At 38.8% G+C, this 23,113-nt stretch overlaps 3 protein-coding genes and 1 long non-coding RNA gene across 5 annotated transcripts in view; 3 read left to right on the top strand and 1 right to left on the bottom strand.

Annotated features, from left to right (window-relative positions):
• Positions 1–23,113, bottom strand: part of LOC141766572 (uncharacterized) — a 103,509-nt gene that overhangs the window by 34,575 nt on the left and 45,821 nt on the right. The gene's annotated exons all lie outside the window — the stretch shown is intronic.
• LOC141766862 (E3 ubiquitin-protein ligase TRIM21-like) lies at positions 386–3,258 on the top strand. The gene is made up of 2 exons (XM_074634038.1): positions 386–399; positions 1,590–3,258. Exon 2 carries the CDS (start codon positions 1,597–1,599, stop codon positions 3,256–3,258), a length of 1,662 nt encoding a protein of 553 aa, XP_074490139.1. The 5' UTR covers positions 386–399; positions 1,590–1,596.
• On the top strand, positions 9,768–11,429 carry LOC141766861 (E3 ubiquitin-protein ligase TRIM21-like). The gene has a single exon (XM_074634037.1). It carries the CDS (start codon positions 9,768–9,770, stop codon positions 11,427–11,429), a length of 1,662 nt encoding a protein of 553 aa, XP_074490138.1.
• On the top strand, positions 17,939–19,967 carry LOC141767107 (E3 ubiquitin-protein ligase TRIM21-like). 2 transcript variants are annotated; one of them, XM_074634349.1, is made up of 2 exons: positions 17,939–18,165; positions 18,202–19,967. In XM_074634349.1, exons 1-2 carry the CDS (start codon positions 17,939–17,941, stop codon positions 19,571–19,573), a joined length of 1,599 nt encoding a protein of 532 aa, XP_074490450.1. In that variant the 3' UTR covers positions 19,574–19,967. The 2 variants fall into 2 exon arrangements, with proteins under 2 accessions (XP_074490450.1, XP_074490449.1); XM_074634348.1 differs by having other exon boundaries at positions 17,939–19,967.

The following is a 23,113-nucleotide window of genomic DNA, read 5'->3' as shown; positions in this document are numbered from 1 at the left end:
TTCTCCATCTCAGTTTTTTTTCCTCCTAATAAAATTCCCCAAGGAGGTAATACAACCTCACCTATAGTGAGTATCTGTTTGTAGTTGTATGTTCTTGTGGCTGCTGTTTACTTCCACTGAAGAGAAAAGAAGAAATGAAAAGTAAAAAACCCATCTTGTTCCAAAGCCATGTCAAGGTATTTAAAAAAAAAAACTCACCTACAGAGCTACACTGAGAGGAGGAGCAACACTGAAAGAGGAGAGTTTCAACGTCAAATTACCTGCAATAAAATCAAAAGTTTGTCTGAGCGACAGCAGAGCTGCAGTCGAGACAAGTCTCTCTGTTTCTCTCTAAAGAAACATTCAGCTGAATCCAGCAGGTTTTTATCAACAACACAGCAGAATCTCTGCCAAACACTGGTGAGTACACTGACCTACAGAGACTACATGCACTCACTCAATTGTTGGTCAAAATGTTGTTAAAACTAGAATCTGACTGGTTTTACCATATAAAGAATATTATTTCATATAAATAGTGTCAGTTTTGAAAAACAAAAACAAAATGTACATTGTTCTAGAACTACAAATTAGAAGAAAAAAAACAACCACAGTGACTGAACTCTGGCTAAGGTTAGACAGAATGCAGTCACGAATTTACAGACATTTTCCGACCTGTTTCTTTCCTGTTTTTTAAAAATCAGTTTTGATGCTCCAACATCTTAAGTGAGTTTGTTATACCACACACATACAGATATAAGACAGTAGCAAAATCCAACAACAAATAAAAAAGTAACACCAGATAATCCTCTAGGCTAAATGCCCTTTGGATTGTCAAACAGAGTACAGTGTCTGATTTCATGTGACCATTTATTTCATTGCCAGTGAAGGTGATGTATACAACTGATAAAGCTATTACACAATTTGGTAAGTAGCCTTGAACTTCAACACCTTTTGTTCAACTTCAACAATTCTGTAGATACTGCTGTCTGCCATCTGCCTTTGCAAGGCAGTACAGCTGATAATATTTTATTATTATTGTTATTATTATTAAATATGTTTCAACAACCGGTATGAACTCAAAACCTGAGCTCTACTCAGACAGGAAGTTGCACTCAGGGTAAATATTTAACTGAGGTCCATCGGAGGCCGTTTCCCATAAACGCGTGTAGGTTAATGGCGGCTATTTTGTTAATAACTAGATTAAATCTTTGAGATATCATTTCTTCCCCAGGCAGCCAAAGTAAATGTTTTGGAATCAAGATCACCATGTTATCATTTATTGTCTGAGTTTGGTGATTTAATAAAAATACCAACACTGAACTGCACTGAGCTCTCCTTCACTTGCAGCATAATCCAAGACCTGACTGTGAAATGAGCTGTCTTAATAAATCAGACGCTGAATACATTCAGATTGTGGCCATAAATTCATCTGACAACCACAGAGCACATTTGCACCATTTTCTTACAAAGCTGGTCCTCAGTTACGTAAAATATAATAACAGAATTCAGGATGACTCTCCTTATATTCCACTAATCATAGATTGATATTTTTGAATGATCAACAGATATGTAATTAAATATTTGATTTTTCACTCTTTTTGTCCTCAGAGTGTAGATATGTCTGCTGCCAGCTGTCTGCTGACTGAAGATCAGTTTCTGTGCTCCATCTGTCTGGATGTGTTCACTGATCCAGTCGCCATACCATGTGGACACAACTTCTGTAAAACCTGCATCACTGAACACTGGGATATTAATGTCCTATGCCAGTGTCCCAACTGTAAAGAGGTTTTCAACACTAGACCTGAGCTGCGGGTCAATACCTTCATCTCTGAGATGGCTGCTCAGTTCAGACAGTCAGCTCAACAGAAAGCCAGCAGCAGCAGCTCAGAGCAACAAGCTGCCAAACCAGGAGAAGTTCCCTGTGACGTCTGCACTGGAACCAAACTGAAGGCCCTGAAGTCCTGCCTGGTGTGTCTGGAATCCTACTGTGAGACTCACCTGGGGCCTCATCTGACAAGGTCAGGCCTGAAAAGACATCAGCTGATCGACCCTGTGGAGAACCTGGAAGGCAGGATGTGTACGAAGCACGATAAACTGCTGGAGCTGTTCTATAAGACTGACCAGATGTGTGTCTGCATGCTCTGCACTTATTCAGACCACAAGACACATGATGTTGTTCCTCTGAAAGAAGGATATGATGGAAAGAAGGCCGAGCTGGAGGCTGAAATTCAGCAGATGATCCAGAAGAGACGACTGAAGATTCAGGAGATGAAACACTCAGTGAGGCTCAGTAAGGAAGATTCAGACAGAAAGATAGCAGATGGTGTTCAGGTCTTCACCGCTCTCAAGGAGTCTGTTGAGAGAAGCCAGATCGAGCTCATCGACACGATCAAAGAGAAGCAGAGAAAGACAGAGAAACAGGCTGAAGGCTTCATCAAAGAGCTGGAACAGGAAATCTCTGAGCTGAAGAAGAGAAGCACTGAGTTGGAGCAGCTCTTACTCTCTGAAGACCACCTCCACCTCCTTCAAGGCTTCACGTCCCTGAACACTGCTCTACCCACCAAAGACTGGACAGAAGTCAGCGTCCGTCCACTTTCATATGAGGGGACTGTGGTGAGAGCTGTAAATCAGTTGGAGGAGACGCTCAGTAAACAAATGAAGAAACTGCTTGAGGCCAAGCTGAAGAGGGTCCAGCAGTCTGCAGTGGATGTGACACTTGATCCTGATACAGCACAGCCCAACCTCATCCTGTCTGATGATGGAAAACAAGTTAAACATGGTGGTGTAAAGAAGATTCTCCCAGACAACCCAGAGAGATTTGATACTGGTGTTTGTGTCTTAGCAAAGCAGAGTTTCTCTTCAGGAAGGTTTTACTACGAGGTTCAGGTTAAAGGGAAGACTGAGTGGGATTTAGGAGTGGCCACAGAGTCGATCAACAGGAAGGGACAAATCATACTGTCTCCTCAGGATGGTTACTGGACGATATGGTTGAGGAATAAAAATGAGTACGAAGCTCTTGCTAGCCCTTCAGTCTGTCTCTCTCTGAAGTGTCAGCCTGAGAAGGTGGGGGTGTTTGTGGATTATGAGGAGGGTCTGGTCTCCTTTTATGATGTTGATGCTGCAGCTCTTATCTACTCCTTTACTGGCTGCTGCTTCACTGAGAAACTCTACCCATTCTTTGGTCCCAGTCTTAACTATGGAGGTAAAAACTCTGCCCCTCTGATCATCTCTCCTGTCAATCACACTGAGTACAACAACCAAAGATTCACTTTCATTTGATGTAATAAATGTGTATTTATTGGTGATATACAATTTATACATTGTTGTTTAGACTGATTTTTTCTTTTTCCCTGAAAGTGTTTTTATTTGATGTGTCACATTGCCACTTATTACTACAACACAGAGATTCTACCACACTGATTGATAATACCTAATGTAGTCTAATTTATTTTAATAACTGCATTACCTGCCTTCAAGACTGTTAAATCATCACAAAAAATGTTTTCAGAAATCAGAAGCATTTGTACGTGTCAAATTCAAATTGTTTGTTATCTGATCATTGTGTATATAAGAAGTATTGCATACAGGCACAAATTACTATAAAGCAGTTTATGAATAATACAAATGTGATTTGCTTTTCTCTCTTTTTCTTTTTAAATAAACAAAAGCAAACTAAAGATTTTATTGTGTCTGATTAAGTTATTTTGTTTTTGATTGATATGAAAGCTGAAAAAACAGCTGATGGTGTTTCTATAATGATACAAAAATAATAATCAGTTTCCCAGGATCCTTGAGCCCTGCACTCCGCTCATGGTCTCAACATTTACAGTAACTATAGGCTACTGTAGGCCATGACCCATGACGTCACCAGGTCGACAAAACCACAGCCTCAGCTGTTCTCTCTTTTTCTTTTTGGTCTCTCTCTTTTCTCTTCACCTCGGCTCGGCTCTCCACACTGGTGGAGCTCGGAGCTCTGAGCACTGTGCAGTCTGCTTGGAGCAGACACATCAGACTCCTTTCTCCTCGCAGGGATGCAAGAGTCTGCCTGAAAACATCCCTGTTAAGTACGCTCCGCTAACAGAGAGCAAACAAGTTTAGTAGCGGCTACGGCACAGTCTGCCCGCTGACGGTAAAACCACCGGAGCAAAGAAGCCAGGTTAGCGCCAACCTAACTGGACCCTGCAAGGAAACAAAGACTGAAGCGACCGGTTTCCTTCAATCTGCACCATCTCAACACAGCACAGCAAAGACATTGCATTCTCATGGTACTAGCTAACAAGCATGAAAGATGCCATCCCATTGAGTCAATTCCATAGATTACAGAGAATTAGTGACACAAAGGAATCTTTTGATAACCAAGTGAGTATAATGAAATAACGTTTTAAACAAAGAGGATATGAAGATAAATGTCTAGATGCAGCCTTACAGCAGGTGACAACAAAACCACAAGGGGATAGAAAGACAACAAACAAACCAAGTGCTGTCTGTGTTTTAAATTGTGCTGATAGATCAAATTAAATAAAACATTCTATCAGAAAGTATTGGCACATTATTTCTAGAGACACTAAAATCGGTCAGTTATTTAATACACCACCAAGAATAACATTCCGTCGAGGAAAGAATTTGAAAGACAAACTGGTACACGCCGATTGTCTTTTTCAAAGACCTAAGACTAGCCTGACCCCTCTACCTGATGGCAATTACTTCTGGGTCTGAGTTGTGTTAAACCAGTGCTACTAGTTTGTAGAGAATAAGTGATATGTGAGAACGCCCTCTGGTGGAGTTAATAAACTGCAGCCTGTGGTCATATGAGGTCATGCTCTTAATAAATATCTACACAGTCTGATGCTGGAGCAGATTATATGAAGTCTAATTGGTACAAGTACTCTACGCTTTTTTGTTTGTTTTGTAGTTTTTTGAGCTCATTCTAAAATCGGCAACTTTACTTTCATTTAAGACTTACTTTAAAAGTATTGTACTTTAACTACTTTTACAAATAGAGAATCACAGAAAAGCTCATTAATCTACTGCTGTGGTCCAATCAGAAGGATTCTCCATCCGAGTTTTAAAATCTTATTTTAGATAAAGAAAAGGAGAAAATGTACTCAACATTTTGGAGAACAGCAGTGAAGTGCAGAGGGATTAGTTGCTATGATGGATCATAGACTGTATAGTGTATGGAGATAAATACTGAAATGATTACAGTCAGAATGACACATTGGCAGAGGTAGGAAGTATTACATTTACTTAGTCACTTTGTTTTAAGTAATTGTGCGGCTATTTTTTTGCATGACCTAGAATCTTTCCAATCGACTGCAACAATATGATACATTTAACTTTCCCAACTCAGATCTAAGGCCACCTGAAACAGCTACAGCATTAGCATCAGTCATTTTCCATTGTGAAAGGAACAATTCACAAGTTTTACTTTTAAACAGACTATATTTGCTGTACTGTATTTATCTTGACCCAAGAGCGTGAGAAGAAATACACGTTGCTGAGATGTTAAAAGGTTACAAATTATAAAATCAAAGACTGAGCTCAACTTTAGACTGATGGGATTGTTGTGTGGTGTTTAAGCCTTCTGACACAATGTACAGTATGTTTTTGCACATCTACCACTCAACTGTTTTGTTTTCATTTTGTAGTAGCGTTGAAGGATTTCCTTTGATTTTAAAATGATTACTTCCTGGGAACATATCACTCTTTTCCTAATTATAAACCATCTGTGTTTTCTTAGACACACTATGGATTTTCCAGTCGTGGAATGTAATTAAGGCCGACTACTCTGTCTGATTGAGGAGCTTTTTCTAAAATAACGTAAAGGGTTCTCTGATAGAAGTACTTTACTTTTTTGAAACCTCAAAATCACGGAGAAGCCTACATTGTGGTCCAGTGACAAAAGATTTTCATCTCAGTTTTTCTTTAAAGGGACTATTTGTAACTTTCAGTTAGCGCTTGCTCGCTCTAGATATACCTGAACGAGCATCGCTCAAAAAAGTGAGGCAACACACGTCAGCTAAAACCACAATATCACTCTATATTTCACCTGCTTGGCAGTAATGTTAGCTGACCAGACGAAGGTCTCTCCATGAACATGATTTAGATCTGATCCTAGTGTTGGCTTTTCCTGCCTAAGTGCAGGCTGAAGCAGCGGGGCTCTGCTCTGTCTCCCTGCTCTCTCCGCCCGCAGCCGGAGAGAGCAGAGGAGACACCGGCACCCGGTCGGTAACGAGAAGACAACGTAACTCTCTGAAGACTCCGTCACTTCACAAGACACGGGAAACCTCTGTTGGTCTGGAGGAACTGCAGCATTTATTTCTGCACAAACGTCCCCTGTTCATTCACTAGATATTCTCAGAGCTAAACTAACTCTTCTGCAGTGTGTAGTGAGCGCGCTTTCACGTCTAGAGGTTGAGCGAGACAGCGAGGACGCGCGCATTCTGAGTGAAGGAGAGCAGGCAGCGGAGACGAGTCTCCAGCCACACGCGAGCGCGCATATGCGAACGCGCATGTGTGGCGACCCGCTACATTTATACGCTTAAAAAGTTACAAATAGTCCCTTTAATTTTTTTATCCTGTAATGTGATCAGTGAGAAATCTGTCACATGAAGAAAAGATGATGAACACTTTGTAAAGCAGCAGAAAAGTGAAATTGCAGGATAAACAGTGAGCTGAACATTGGAGTGTTTGAGGGACTGTAGAGGGACTGTAAAGGAAGCGTTGTAGCCTGTTGATCAAAACATACAGGATGTTCTTGAATATCTTGCACTGACCTATTTTGTTATGTTGTCTGTTTGTAGTTGTATGTTGTTTTGGCTGCTGCTGTAGAAAAAAGAGGAAGAAACAAAAAGTTAAAACTCATCTTGTTCCAAAGCCATGTCAAGGTATTTAAAAAAAGCCTCACTGACAGATCTACACTGAGAGGAGGAGCAACACTGAAAGAGGAGAGCTGCATTTCAGGAAATGAAAGTGAACGTTTGTCTGAGTGACAGCAGAGCTGCAGTCGAGACAAGCCTCTGTGTTTCTCTCTAAAGAAACATTCAACTGAATCCAGCAGGTTTTTATCAACAACACAGCAGAATCTCTGCCAAACACTGGTGAGTACACTGACCTACAGAGACTAAATACACTAACTGTCAAGATTTAGTTGAAACCAGAAACCACAACAAAGAATAAAACAGCAGATAAACTAGTCATGCTAAAAGCTAACTAGTGTAGATTAGATTCCTTTTCGAGTACAGTATCTGATTTAATGATTATAAAAGGCACCAAATTTAGGTTTTACCACTTATAGCTGTTACACACTTTGGTAAACAGCCGTGAACTTCAAACCCTTTCCTCTCAACTTCTCTGTTTCTGTAGCTGCTGTCTGCCTTTGTAAGCTGATCATATTTACTGTGTTTCAACAACCGGTATGAACTCAAAACTTCAGCTCTACTCAGACAGAAAGTTCCTCAATATAGGCCTATATAACTGAAAAGCCATTATTAGAAAGAAAAAATGGAGCAATTTGGCTGTTATTAATGAACACAATATCTGATTACTGTAAACAAATAGTGGATGAAGAGTTTTGGTTTGTGTTCATTAAACTTGTAACTTGACCATCAATCAGAATCACGACAGGCTGCAAAAACATTTAATTGTGAGTTTGGCTGCATTTACATCAAAGGTGAAAGAAGTACTGAAATATGGAGGACAGAAGCTGCCAAAATCAAAAATGCATTATTAAATTAATTTCTCATTGAATGTGCCAAAAAATAATATTGAAAATAAATGTAGACATTAATTAATTGATGAAATGTGACAGAAATTTATATTTCTGTTTTAATTAATCTATATTTATCTTTGTATTAATTCCCCTATTTATCTACTCTTCAATTTAATTTTCCTTTTTTATTTATTTATATATTTTCATTTACTTAAATGTATTTGTTTATTTTTACATTTATTTTGAAACAGTTAAAAATCATTTTTAAATGTATTTATTAATTATTAAATGTATTTATTTATGCATTGTTTTCCCTTTGCAATATTCCAACTATTTATTTCCCCCTAGTTATTTATTTCTGTATTCTTTTCTTTATACAATTCCTTTTACATGTCTTTATGCATTTCTGCTTCACTATGTAAATGAGGGGGCTGTCATTCAACATGTTTCATCATGGGGTCAACTTGAGTGCATAGATTGACTGTACAAGGCGAGCTAACGCTGTCTGCTTATCAACTCCAGTCTTCAACATCAGTCTTGGTTGTCAGTCTGCAGCTGGTTGCATTGTCCGACTGGTACAGGTGTGCAGACCAAACAACTGGAGCTTAACTGTTTAACTCTTTTGCGGACCCCCAAGGTTGAGCTTGTTCAGAGTGAGAACCTCCAGGCCGAAGCCGCCAAGCTTTCTCTCCATTGTAGTGTACTGTACGTAGCCGGAGACAAAGACTAGAGTTGATAAGCAGACAGCGTTTGCTAGCTAGCATGATAACAAGTACAGTATAGTCAATCAATGCACTCTGATGTCGATCAACCAATAGGCGAAAAGTTGACCCCATGACTCAAGTTGAATGACAGCCCCCTCATTTGTATAATGAAGCAGAATTGCATCAAGAAATGTAAAAAAAGAAATGTCTAAAGAAGAGAATACAGAAATACATAAGTTTAGGGAAATAATAGGGGGAACTTGCAAAGGGAAAATAATGGATAAATAATTAAATACATTAATTAATTAATAATGAAAAAATACATTTAATAATATATTTTAAATTAATAAAAAATAAATGCAAAATTAAATAAATAAATATTAGTTAATAAAAAAATAATGAAAGGGAAAATTAGTAGAGTAGATAAATAGGGGAATTAATACAAAGATAAATGAATAAAGTAAATTAAAACAATTTATATTACAATTCATCAATTAATTAATGCCTACACTTATTTTTAATATTATTTTGGTACATTTAATGACATATTTATTTATTTATCGAGTAATTTACTCATTTGTTTATTTAGTTTTGATTTTGACAGGTTCGGCCCTCCATACTGAGATCTTTTACTTGAGTAAAAGTAGTAATACCACAGTTCAGAAATACACTGTTACAAGTAAAAGTCATGCATTCAAAATGTTAATTTAGTAAAAGTGCTGAAGTATAAACATCAAAGTATACTAAATCACTAAAAGTTAAAAGTACTCATTATGCTGAAAGGCTCATTTCAGAATAATATATGTTATGTTATTGGATCATTATTATTGATGCATTAATGTGTTCATCACTTTAATGTTGCAGCTGGTAAAGGTGGAGCTCATTTTAACAACTTCACATATTGCTGGGTAGCTTAGTCCAAAATAAATACATCATGATATTAGTTGACTTAAATTTTGTATTATAATCAGAATCTTGTAACTAAAAGTATTAAATTAATATAGGCTTCTATAAAGTTTGTATGTCTTTGATTTGTCTTATTATATATGCTTTTCATTTCCCATAAACGTGTGTAGGTTAATGCTTGCTAATGTATTAATAATTCCACTCCCAGCATGAACTGACTGCATAATATGATCTCTTAATAAATCAGACGCTGAATAGATGCCATCAAATTCATTGACGACTACAGCACATATTTGCGTTGCACCATTTTTTAAATAAATATGGCCCTCAGTTTGATGCAATATAACAGCGTTCAGGATGACTCTCATTATATTCCACTAACCATAGTTTGATTTTATTAAACAAATAAGTAAAAGATAGGTAATTACAGTTTTGTTTTTCACTCTTTTTGTCCTCAGAGTGGAGATATGTCTGCTGCCAGCTGTCTGCTGACTGAAGATCAGTTTCTGTGCTCCATCTGTCTGGATGTGTTCACTGATCCAGTCGCCATACCATGTGGACACAACTTCTGTAAAACCTGCATCACTGATCACTGGGATATTAATGTCCTATGCCAGTGTCCCAACTGTAAAAAGGTTTTCCACATCAGACCTGAGCTGCAGGTCAATACTTTCATCTCTGAGATGGCTGCTCAGTTCAGGCAGTCAGCTCAACAGAAAGCCAGCAGCAGCAGCTCAGAGCAACAAGCTGCCAAACCAAGAGAAGTTCCTTGTGACGCCTGCACTGGAACCAAACTGAAGGCCCTGAAGTCCTGCCTGGTGTGTCTGGAATCCTACTGTGAGACTCACCTGGAGCCTCATCTGACAAGGTCAGCTCTGAAAAGACATCAGCTGATCGACCCTGTGGAGAACCTGGAAGGCAGGATGTGTACGAAGCACGATAAACTGCTAGAGCTGTTCTGTAAGAACGACCAGATGTGTGTCTGCATGCTCTGCACTATTTCAGACCACAAGACACATGAAGTTGTTCCTTTGAAAGAAGGATATGATGGAAAGAAGGCCGAGCTTGAGGCTGAAATTCAGCAGATGATCCAGAAGAGACGGCTGAAGATTCAGGAGATGAAACACTCAGTGGAGCTCAGTAAGGAAGATGCAGACAGAAAGATAGCAGATAGTGTTCAGGTCTTCACCGCTCTGAAGGAGTCGGTTGAGAGGAGCCAGGCTGAGCTCATCGACGCGATCAAAGAGAAGCAGAGAAAGACAGAGAAACAGGCTGAAGGCTTCATCAAAGAGCTGGAACAGGAAATCTCTGAGTTGAAGAAGAGAAGCACTGAGGTGGAGCAGCTCTTACTCTCTGAAGACCACCTCCACGTCCTCCAAAGCTTCCCGTCCCTGAACACTGCTCTACCCACCAAGAACTGGACAGAAATCAGCGTCCATCCATCTTCATTTGAGGGGATTGTGAGGAGAGCTGTGAATCAGTTGGAGGAGACGCTCATTAAACAGATGAATAAGCTGCTTGAGGCTGAGTTGAAGAGGGTCCAGCAGTCTGCAGTGGATGTGACACTTGATCCTGATACAGCAAATCCTGCTCTCATCCTGTCTGATGATGGAAAACAAGTACATAATAGTGATGTAAAGAAGAATCTCCCAGACAACCCAGAGAGATTTGATAGATGTGCTAATGTCTTAGCAAAGCAGAGTTTCTCTTCAGGAAGGTTTTACTATGAGGTTCAAGTTAAAGAGAAGACTGACTGGACTTTAGGAGTGGCCACAGAGTCGATCAACAGGAAGGGACAAATCATACTGTCTCCTCAGGATGGTTACTGGACGATATGGTTGAGGAATAAAAATGAGTACGAAGCTCTTGCTAGCCCTTCAGTCTGTCTCTCTCTGAAGTGTCAGCCTGAGAAGGTGGGGGTGTTTGTGGATTATGAGGAGGGTCTGGTCTCCTTTTATGATGTTGATGCTGCAGCTCTTATCTACTCCTTTACTGGCTGCTGCTTCACTGAGAAACTCTACCCATTCTTTGGTCCCAGTCTTAACTATGGAGGTAAAAACTCTGCCCCTCTGATCATCTCTCCTGTCAATCACACTGAGTACAACAACCAAAGATTCACTTTCATTTGATGTAATAAATGTGTATTTATTGGTGATATACAATTTATACATTGTTGTTTAGACTGATTTTTTCTTTTTCCCTGAAAGTGTTTTTATTTGATGTGTCACATTGCCACTTATTACTACAACACAGAGATTCTACCACACTGATTGATAATACCTAATGTAGTCTAATTTATTTTAATAACTGCATTACCTGCCTTCAAGACTGTTAAATCATCACAAAAAATGTTTTCAGAAATCAGAAGCATTTGTACGTGTCAAATTCAAATTGTTTGTTATCTGATCATTGTGTATATAAGAAGTATTGCATACAGGCACAAATTACTATAAAGCAGTTTATGAATAATACAAATGTGATTTGCTTTTCTCTCTTTTTCTTTTTAAATAAACAAAAGCAAACTAAAGATTTTATTGTGTCTGATTAAGTTATTTTGTTTTTGATTGATATGAAAGCTGAAAAAACAGCTGATGGTGTTTCTATAATGATACAAAAATAATAATCAGTTTCCCAGGATCCTTGAGCCCTGCACTCCGCTCATGGTCTCAACATTTACAGTAACTATAGGCTACTGTAGGCCATGACCCATGACGTCACCAGGTCGACAAAACCACAGCCTCAGCTGTTCTCTCTTTTTCTTTTTGGTCTCTCTCTTTTCTCTTCACCTCGGCTCGGCTCTCCACACTGGTGGAGCTCGGAGCTCTGAGCACTGTGCAGTCTGCTTGGAGCAGACACATCAGACTCCTTTCTCCTCGCAGGGACGCAAGAGTCTGCCTGAAAACATCCCTGTTAAGTACGCTCCGCTAACAGAGAGCAAACAAGTTTAGTAGCGGCTACGGCACAGTCTGCCCGCTGACGGTAAAACCACCGGAGCAAAGAAGCCAGGTTAGCGCCAACCTAACTGGACCCTGCAAGGAAACAAAGACTGAAGCGACCGGTTTCCTTCAATCTGCACCATCTCAACACAGCACAGCAAAGACATTGCATTCTCATGGTACTAGCTAACAAGCATGAAAGATGCCATCCCATTGAGTCAATTCCATAGATTACAGAGAATTAGTGACACAAAGGAATCTTTTGATAACCAAGTGAGTATAATGAAATAACGTTTTAAACAAAGAGGATATGAAGATAAATGTCTAGATGCAGCCTTACAGCAGGTGACAACAAAACCACAAGGGGATAGAAAGACAACAAACAAACCAAGTGCTGTCTGTGTTTTAAATTGTGCTGATAGATCAAATTAAATAAAACATTCTATCAGAAAGTATTGGCACATTATTTCTAGAGACACTAAAATCGGTCAGTTATTTAATACACCACCAAGAATAACATTCCGTCGAGGAAAGAATTTGAAAGACAAACTGGTACACGCCGATTGTCTTTTTCAAAGACCTAAGACTAGCCTGACCCCTCTACCTGATGGCAATTACTTCTGGGTCTGAGTTGTGTTAAACCAGTGCTACTAGTTTGTAGAGAATAAGTGATATGTGAGAACGCCCTCTGGTGGAGTTAATAAACTGCAGCCTGTGGTCATATGAGGTCATGCTCTTAATAAATATCTACACAGTCTGATGCTGGAGCAGATTATATGAAGTCTAATTGGTACAAGTACTCTACGCTTTTTTGTTTGTTTTGTAGTTTTTTGAGCTCATTCTAAAATCGGCAACTTTACTTTCATTTAAGACTTACTTTAAAAGTATTGTACTTTAACTACTTTTACAAATAGAGAATCACAGAAAAGCTCATTAATCTACTGCTGTGGTCCAATCAGAAGGATTCTCCATCCGAGTTTTAAAATCTTATTTTAGATAAAGAAAAGGAGAAAATGTACTCAACATTTTGGAGAACAGCAGTGAAGTGCAGAGGGATTAGTTGCTATGATGGATCATAGACTGTATAGTGTATGGAGATAAATACTGAAATGATTACAGTCAGAATGACACATTGGCAGAGGTAGGAAGTATTACATTTACTTAGTCACTTTGTTTTAAGTAATTGTGCGGCTATTTTTTTGCATGACCTAGAATCTTTCCAATCGACTGCAACAATATGATACATTTAACTTTCCCAACTCAGATCTAAGGCCACCTGAAACAGCTACAGCATTAGCATCAGTCATTTTCCATTGTGAAAGGAACAATTCACAAGTTTTACTTTTAAACAGACTATATTTGCTGTACTGTATTTATCTTGACCCAAGAGCGTGAGAAGAAATACACGTTGCTGAGATGTTAAAAGGTTACAAATTATAAAATCAAAGACTGAGCTCAACTTTAGACTGATGGGATTGTTGTGTGGTGTTTAAGCCTTCTGACACAATGTACAGTATGTTTTTGCACATCTACCACTCAACTGTTTTGTTTTCATTTTGTAGTAGCGTTGAAGGATTTCCTTTGATTTTAAAATGATTACTTCCTGGGAACATATCACTCTTTTCCTAATTATAAACCATCTGTGTTTTCTTAGACACACTATGGATTTTCCAGTCGTGGAATGTAATTAAGGCCGACTACTCTGTCTGATTGAGGAGCTTTTTCTAAAATAACGTAAAGGGTTCTCTGATAGAAGTACTTTACTTTTTTGAAACCTCAAAATCACGGAGAAGCCTACATTGTGGTCCAGTGACAAAAGATTTTCATCTCAGTTTTTCTTTAAAGGGACTATTTGTAACTTTCAGTTAGCGCTTGCTCGCTCTAGATATACCTGAACGAGCATCGCTCAAAAAAGTGAGGCAACACACGTCAGCTAAAACCACAATATCACTCTATATTTCACCTGCTTGGCAGTAATGTTAGCTGACCAGACGAAGGTCTCTCCATGAACATGATTTAGATCTGATCCTAGTGTTGGCTTTTCCTGCCTAAGTGCAGGCTGAAGCAGCGGGGCTCTGCTCTGTCTCCCTGCTCTCTCCGCCCGCAGCCGGAGAGAGCAGAGGAGACACCGGCACCCGGTCGGTAACGAGAAGACAACGTAACTCTCTGAAGACTCCGTCACTTCACAAGACACGGGAAACCTCTGTTGGTCTGGAGGAACTGCAGCATTTATTTCTGCACAAACGTCCCCTGTTCATTCACTAGATATTCTCAGAGCTAAACTAACTCTTCTGCAGTGTGTAGTGAGCGCGCTTTCACGTCTAGAGGTTGAGCGAGACAGCGAGGACGCGCGCATTCTGAGTGAAGGAGAGCAGGCAGCGGAGACGAGTCTCCAGCCACACGCGAGCGCGCATATGCGAACGCGCATGTGTGGCGACCCGCTACATTTATACGCTTAAAAAGTTACAAATAGTCCCTTTAATTTTTTTATCCTGTAATGTGATCAGTGAGAAATCTGTCACATGAAGAAAAGATGATGAACACTTTGTAAAGCAGCAGAAAAGTGAAATTGCAGGATAAACAGTGAGCTGAACATTGGAGTGTTTGAGGGACTGTAGAGGGACTGTAAAGGAAGCGTTGTAGCCTGTTGATCAAAACATACAGGATGTTCTTGAATATCTTGCACTGACCTATTTTGTTATGTTGTCTGTTTGTAGTTGTATGTTGTTTTGGCTGCTGCTGTAGAAAAAAGAGGAAGAAACAAAAAGTTAAAACTCATCTTGTTCCAAAGCCATGTCAAGGTATTTAAAAAAAGCCTCACTGACAGATCTACACTGAGAGGAGGAGCAACACTGAAAGAGGAGAGCTGCATTTCAGGAAATGAAAGTGAACGTTTGTCTGAGTGACAGCAGAGCTGCAGTCGAGACAAGCCTCTGTGTTTCTCTCTAAAGAAACATTCAACTGAATCCAGCAGGTTTTTATCAACAACACAGCAGAATCTCTGCCAAACACTGGTGAGTACACTGACCTACAGAGACTAAATACACTAACTGTCAAGATTTAGTTGAAACCAGAAACCACAACAAAGAATAAAACAGCAGATAAACTAGTCATGCTAAAAGCTAACTAGTGTAGATTAGATTCCTTTTCGAGTACAGTATCTGATTTAATGATTATAAAAGGCACCAAATTTAGGTTTTACCACTTATAGCTGTTACACACTTTGGTAAACAGCCGTGAACTTCAAACCCTTTCCTCTCAACTTCTCTGTTTCTGTAGCTGCTGTCTGCCTTTGTAAGCTGATCATATTTACTGTGTTTCAACAACCGGTATGAACTCAAAACTTCAGCTCTACTCAGACAGAAAGTTCCTCAATATAGGCCTATATAACTGAAAAGCCATTATTAGAAAGAAAAAATGGAGCAATTTGGCTGTTATTAATGAACACAATATCTGATTACTGTAAACAAATAGTGGATGAAGAGTTTTGGTTTGTGTTCATTAAACTTGTAACTTGACCATCAATCAGAATCACGACAGGCTGCAAAAACATTTAATTGTGAGTTTGGCTGCATTTACATCAAAGGTGAAAGAAGTACTGAAATATGGAGGACAGAAGCTGCCAAAATCAAAAATGCATTATTAAATTAATTTCTCATTGAATGTGCCAAAAAATAATATTGAAAATAAATGTAGACATTAATTAATTGATGAAATGTGACAGAAATTTATATTTCTGTTTTAATTAATCTATATTTATCTTTGTATTAATTCCCCTATTTATCTACTCTTCAATTTAATTTTCCTTTTTTATTTATTTATATATTTTCATTTACTTAAATGTATTTGTTTATTTTTACATTTATTTTGAAACAGTTAAAAATCATTTTTAAATGTATTTATTAATTATTAAATGTATTTATTTATGCATTGTTTTCCCTTTGCAATATTCCAACTATTTATTTCCCCCTAGTTATTTATTTCTGTATTCTTTTCTTTATACAATTCCTTTTACATGTCTTTATGCATTTCTGCTTCACTATGTAAATGAGGGGGCTGTCATTCAACATGTTTCATCATGGGGTCAACTTGAGTGCATAGATTGACTGTACAAGGCGAGCTAACGCTGTCTGCTTATCAACTCCAGTCTTCAACATCAGTCTTGGTTGTCAGTCTGCAGCTGGTTGCATTGTCCGACTGGTACAGGTGTGCAGACCAAACAACTGGAGCTTAACTGTTTAACTCTTTTGCGGACCCCCAAGGTTGAGCTTGTTCAGAGTGAGAACCTCCAGGCCGAAGCCGCCAAGCTTTCTCTCCATTGTAGTGTACTGTACGTAGCCGGAGACAAAGACTAGAGTTGATAAGCAGACAGCGTTTGCTAGCTAGCATGATAACAAGTACAGTATAGTCAATCAATGCACTCTGATGTCGATCAACCAATAGGCGAAAAGTTGACCCCATGACTCAAGTTGAATGACAGCCCCCTCATTTGTATAATGAAGCAGAATTGCATCAAGAAATGTAAAAAAAGAAATGTCTAAAGAAGAGAATACAGAAATACATAAGTTTAGGGAAATAATAGGGGGAACTTGCAAAGGGAAAATAATGGATAAATAATTAAATACATTAATTAATTAATAATGAAAAAATACATTTAATAATATATTTTAAATTAATAAAAAATAAATGCAAAATTAAATAAATAAATATTAGTTAATAAAAAAATAATGAAAGGGAAAATTAGTAGAGTAGATAAATAGGGGAATTAATACAAAGATAAATGAATAAAGTAAATTAAAACAATTTATATTACAATTCATCAATTAATTAATGCCTACACTTATTTTTAATATTATTTTGGTACATTTAATGACATATTTATTTATTTATCGAGTAATTTACTCATTTGTTTATTTAGTTTTGATTTTGACAGGTTCGGCCCTCCATACTGAGATCTTTTACTTGAGTAAAAGTAGTAATACCACAGTTCAGAAATACACTGTTACAAGTAAAAGTCATGCATTCAAAATGTTAATTTAGTAAAAGTGCTGAAGTATAAACATCAAAGTATACTAAATCACTAAAAGTTAAAAGTACTCATTATGCTGAAAGGCTCATTTCAGAATAATATATGTTATGTTATTGGATCATTATTATTGATGCATTAATGTGTTCATCACTTTAATGTTGCAGCTGGTAAAGGTGGAGCTCATTTTAACAACTTCACATATTGCTGGGTAGCTTAGTCCAAAATAAATACATCATGATATTAGTTGACTTAAATTTTGTATTATAATCAGAATCTTGTAACTAAAAGTATTAAATTAATATAGGCTTCTATAAAGTTTGTATGTCTTTGATTTGTCTTATTATATATGCTTTTCATTTCCCATAAACGTGTGTAGGTTAATGCTTGCTAATGTATTAATAATTCCACTCCCAGCATGAACTGACTGCATAATATGATCTCTTAATAAATCAGACGCTGAATAGATGCCATCAAATTCATTGACGACTACAGCACATATTTGCGTTGCACCATTTTTTAAATAAATATGGCCCTCAGTTTGATGCAATATAACAGCGTTCAGGATGACTCTCATTATATTCCACTAACCATAGTTTGATTTTATTAAACAAATAAGTAAAAGATAGGTAATTACAGTTTTGTTTTTCACTCTTTTTGTCCTCAGAGTGGAGATATGTCTGCTGCCAGCTGTCTGCTGACTGAAGATCAGTTTCTGTGCTCCATCTGTCTGGATGTGTTCACTGATCCAGTCGCCATACCATGTGGACACAACTTCTGTAAAACCTGCATCACTGATCACTGGGATATTAATGTCCTATGCCAGTGTCCCAACTGTAAAAAGGTTTTCCACATCAGACCTGAGCTGCAGGTCAATACTTTCATCTCTGAGATGGCTGCTCAGTTCAGGCAGTCAGCTCAACAGAAAGCCAGCAGCAGCAGCTCAGAGCAACAAGCTGCCAAACCAAGAGAAGTTCCTTGTGACGCCTGCACTGGAACCAAACTGAAGGCCCTGAAGTCCTGCCTGGTGTGTCTGGAATCCTACTGTGAGACTCACCTGGAGCCTCATCTGACAAGGTCAGCTCTGAAAAGACATCAGCTGATCGACCCTGTGGAGAACCTGGAAGGCAGGATGTGTACGAAGCACGATAAACTGCTAGAGCTGTTCTGTAAGAACGACCAGATGTGTGTCTGCATGCTCTGCACTATTTCAGACCACAAGACACATGAAGTTGTTCCTTTGAAAGAAGGATATGATGGAAAGAAGGCCGAGCTTGAGGCTGAAATTCAGCAGATGATCCAGAAGAGACGGCTGAAGATTCAGGAGATGAAACACTCAGTGGAGCTCAGTAAGGAAGATGCAGACAGAAAGATAGCAGATAGTGTTCAGGTCTTCACCGCTCTGAAGGAGTCGGTTGAGAGGAGCCAGGCTGAGCTCATCGACGCGATCAAAGAGAAGCAGAGAAAGACAGAGAAACAGGCTGAAGGCTTCATCAAAGAGCTGGAACAGGAAATCTCTGAGTTGAAGAAGAGAAGCACTGAGGTGGAGCAGCTCTTACTCTCTGAAGACCACCTCCACGTCCTCCAAAGCTTCCCGTCCCTGAACACTGCTCTACCCACCAAGAACTGGACAGAAATCAGCGTCCATCCATCTTCATTTGAGGGGATTGTGAGGAGAGCTGTGAATCAGTTGGAGGAGACGCTCATTAAACAGATGAATAAGCTGCTTGAGGCTGAGTTGAAGAGGGTCCAGCAGTCTGCAGTGGATGTGACACTTGATCCTGATACAGCAAATCCTGCTCTCATCCTGTCTGATGATGGAAAACAAGTACATAATAGTGATGTAAAGAAGAATCTCCCAGACAACCCAGAGAGATTTGATAGATGTGCTAATGTCTTAGCAAAGCAGAGTTTCTCTTCAGGAAGGTTTTACTATGAGGTTCAAGTTAAAGAGAAGACTGACTGGACTTTAGGAGTGGCCAGAGAGTCGATCAACAGGAAGGGGAAAATCATACTGTCTCCTCAGAATGGTCACTGGACGATATGGTTGAGGAATGAAATGGAGTACAAAGCTCTTGCTGACCCTAGAGTCCTTCTCTCCCTGAAGTGTCAGCCTGAGAAGGTGGGGGTGTTTGTGGATTATGAGGAGGGTCTGGTCTCCTTTTATGATGTTGATGCTGCAGCTCTTATCTACTCCTTTACTGGCTGCTCCTTCACTGAGAAACTCTACCCATACTTTAGTCCTTGTCCTAATGATGGTGGTAAAAACTCTGCCCCTCTGATCATCTCTCCTGTCAATCACACTGAGTAGAACAACCAAAGATTCACTTTCATTCGATGTCATAAATGTGTATTTATTGGTTACATACAATTTATACATTGTTGTTTTTACAGATTTTTTCTTTTGTCCTGAAAGTGTTTTCATTTGATGTGTCACATTTCTACTTATTACTACAACACACAGATTTTACCACACTGATTGATTTTATCTAATGTAGTAATATAAATGTAATTTATTCAAATAACTGCATTACCTGCCTTCAAGACTGTTAAATCATGAAAAACAATGCACACAGAAATCAGAAGCATTTCTACGTGTCAAATTCAAATTGTTTGTTATCTGATCATTGTTTATATAAGAAGTGTTGCATACTGGGACAAATTACTAAAGAGCAGTTTATGAATAAGACAAATGTGATTTGCTTTTCTCTCTTTTTCTTTTTAAATAAACAAACGCAAACTAAAGATTTTATTGTGTCTGATTAAGTTATTTTGTTTTTGATTGATATCAAAGTTGAAAAAAAAGTTGATGGTGTTTCTATAATGATACCAAATAATGTGTTTTAAAAACACCATCAGCTGTTCTCAGACTGACTTCAGTTGACGAGCTCCAACACCCATCACATTTGAGATAGTTGGTAGTGTAAGATTATGTATTGCTGGGACTTGCCACTGAAAATGGCGTCTGAGCCCTGAACTCTGCTCATGGACTCAACGTTTACAGTAACTATAGGCTACTGTAGCCCATGACCCATGACGTCACCAGGTCGACAAAACCGCAGCGTTAGCTGTTCTCTCTTTCTCTTTTTGGTCTCTCTCTTTTCTCTTCACCTCGGCTCTGCTCTCCACACTGGTGGAGCTCTGAGCACCGTGCAGTCTGCTTGGAGTAAACACATCAGACTCCTTTCTCCTCGCAGGGATGCAAGAGTCTGCCTGAAAACATCCCTGTTAAGTACGCTCCGCTAACAGAGAGCAAACAAGTTTAGTAGCGGCTGCGGCACAGTCTGCCCGCTGACGGTAAAACCACCGGAGCAAAGAAGCCAGTTTAGCACCAACCTAACTGGACCCTGCAAGGAAACAAAGACTGAGGCGACCGGTTTCCTTCAATCTGCACCATCTCAACGCAGCACAGCAAAGACATTGCATTCTCATGGTACTAGCTAACAAGCATGAAAGATGCCATCCCATTGAGTCAATTCCATAGATTACAGAGAATTAGTGACACAAAGGAATCTTTTGAAAACCAAGTGAGCATAATGAAGTAACGTTTTAAACAAAGAGGATATGAAGATAAATGTCTAGATGCAGCCTTACAACAGGTGACAACAAAACCACAAGGGGATAGAAAGACAAAAAAACAAACCAAGAGCTGTCTGTGTTATAAACTTTACTGATAGATCAAATGAAATAAAACATTCTATCAGAAAGCATTGGCACATTATTTCTAGAGACACTAAAATCGGTCAGTTATTTAATACACCACCAAGAATAACATTCCGTCGAGGAAAGAATTTGAAAGACAAACTGGTACACGCCGATTGTCTTTTTCAAAGACCTAAGACTAGCCTGACCTCTCTACCTGATGGCAATTACTTCTGGGTCTGAGTTGTGTTAAACCAGTGCTACTATTTTGTAGAGAATAAGTGATATGTGAGAACGTCCTCTGGTGGAGTTAATAAACTGCAGCCTGTGGTCATATGAGGTCATGCTCTTAATAAATATCTACACAGTCTGATGCTGGAGCAGATTATATGAAGTCTAATTGGTACAAGTACTCTATGCTTTTTTGTTTGTTTTGTAGTTTTTTGAGCTCATTCTAAAATCAGCAACTTTACTTTCATTTAAGACTTACTTTAAAAGTATTGTACTTTAACTACTTTTACAAATAGAGAATCACAGAAAAGCCCATTAATCTACTGCTGTGGTCCAATCAGAAGGATTCTCCATCCAAGTTTTAAAATCTTATTTTAGATAAAGAAAATGAGAAAATGTGCTCAACATTTTGGAGGACAGCAGTGAAGTGCAGAGGGATTAGTTGCTATGATGGATCATAGACTTTATAGTGTATGGAGATAAATACTGAAATGGTTACAGTCAGAATGACACATTGGCAGATGTATGAAGTATTACATTTACTTAGTCACTTTTTTTAAGTAATTATATGGCAAATTTTTTGCATGACCTAAAATCTTTCCAATCGACTGCAACAATATGATGCATTTAACTTTCCCAACTCGGATCTAAGGCCACCTGAAACAGCTACAGCATTAGCATCAGTCATTTTCCATTGTGAAAGGAACAATTCACAAATGTTACTTTTAAACAGACTATATTTGTTGTACTGTATTTATCTTGACCCAAGAGAGTGAGAAAAAATACACGTTGCTGAGATGTTAAAAGGTTACAAATTATAAAATCAAAGACTGAGCTCAACTTTAGACTGATGGGATTGTTGTGTGGTGTTAAAGCCTTCTGACACAATGTACAGTATGTTTTTGCACATCTACCACTCAACTGTTTTGTTTTCATTTTGTAGTAGCGTTGAAGGATTTCCTTTGATTTTAAAATGATTACTTCCTGGGAACATATCACTCTTTTCCTAATTATAAACCATCTGTGTTTTCTTAGACACACTATGGATTTTCCAGTCGTGGAATGTAATTAAGGCCGACTACTCTGTCTGATTGAGGAGCTTTTTCTAAAATAACGTAAAGGGTTCTCTGATAGAAGTACTTTACTTTTTTGAAACCTCAAAATCACAGAGAAGCCTATATTGTGTTCCAGTGACAAAAGATTTTCATCTCAGTTTTTCTTTAAAGGGACTATTTGTAACTTTCAGTTAGCGCTTGCTCGCTCTAAATATACCTGAACGAGCATCGCTCAAAAAAGTGAGGCAACACACGTCAGCTAAAACCACAATATCACTCTATATTTCACCTGCTTGGCAGTAATGTTAGCTGACCAGACGAAGGTCTCTCCATGAACATGATTTAGATCTGATCCTAGTGTTGGCTTTTCCTGCCTAAGTGCAGGCTGAAGCAGCGGGGCTCTGCTCTGTCTCCCTGCTCTCTCCGCCCGCAGCTGGAGAGAGCAGAGGAGACACCGGCACCCGGTCGGTAACGAGAGGGTAACGTAACTCTCTGAAGACTCCGTCACTTCACAAGACACGGGAAAGCTCTGTTGGTCTGGAGGAACTGCAGCATTTATTTCTGCACAAACGTCCCCTGTTCATTCACTAGATATTCTCAGAGCTAAACTAACTCTTCTGCAGTGTGTAATGAGCGCGCGTTCACGTCTAGAGGTTGAGCGAGACAGCGAGGACGCGCACATTCTGAGTGAAGGAGAGCAGGCAGCGGAGACGAGTCTCCAGCCACACGCGAGCGTGCATATGCGAACGCGCATGTGTGGCGACCCGCTACATTTATACGCTTAAAAAGTTACAAATAGTCCCTTTAATTTTTTTATCCTGTAATGTGATCAGTAAGAAATCTGTCACATGAAGAAAAGATGATGAACACTTTGTAAAGCAGCAGAAAAGTGAAATTGCAGGATAAACAGTGAGCTGAACATT

This window comes from Sebastes fasciatus, chromosome 4, assembly GCF_043250625.1.
Source record: "Sebastes fasciatus isolate fSebFas1 chromosome 4, fSebFas1.pri, whole genome shotgun sequence".
Taxonomy (NCBI): Eukaryota; Metazoa; Chordata; class Actinopteri; order Perciformes; family Sebastidae; genus Sebastes; species Sebastes fasciatus.
The sequence above is the reverse complement of the archived record's forward strand: the minus strand, read 5'-3'. Positions and strand labels throughout refer to the sequence as shown.

Bases quoted from the DNA above. Each gene is read 5' to 3' on its own strand.
- LOC141766862 (XM_074634038.1), top strand. From the start codon at position 1,597: ATGTCTGCTGCCAGCTGTCTGCTGACTGAAGATCAGTTTCTGTGCTCC.
- LOC141766861 (XM_074634037.1), top strand. From the start codon at position 9,768: ATGTCTGCTGCCAGCTGTCTGCTGACTGAAGATCAGTTTCTGTGCTCC.
- LOC141767107 (XM_074634348.1), top strand. From the start codon at position 17,939: ATGTCTGCTGCCAGCTGTCTGCTGACTGAAGATCAGTTTCTGTGCTCC.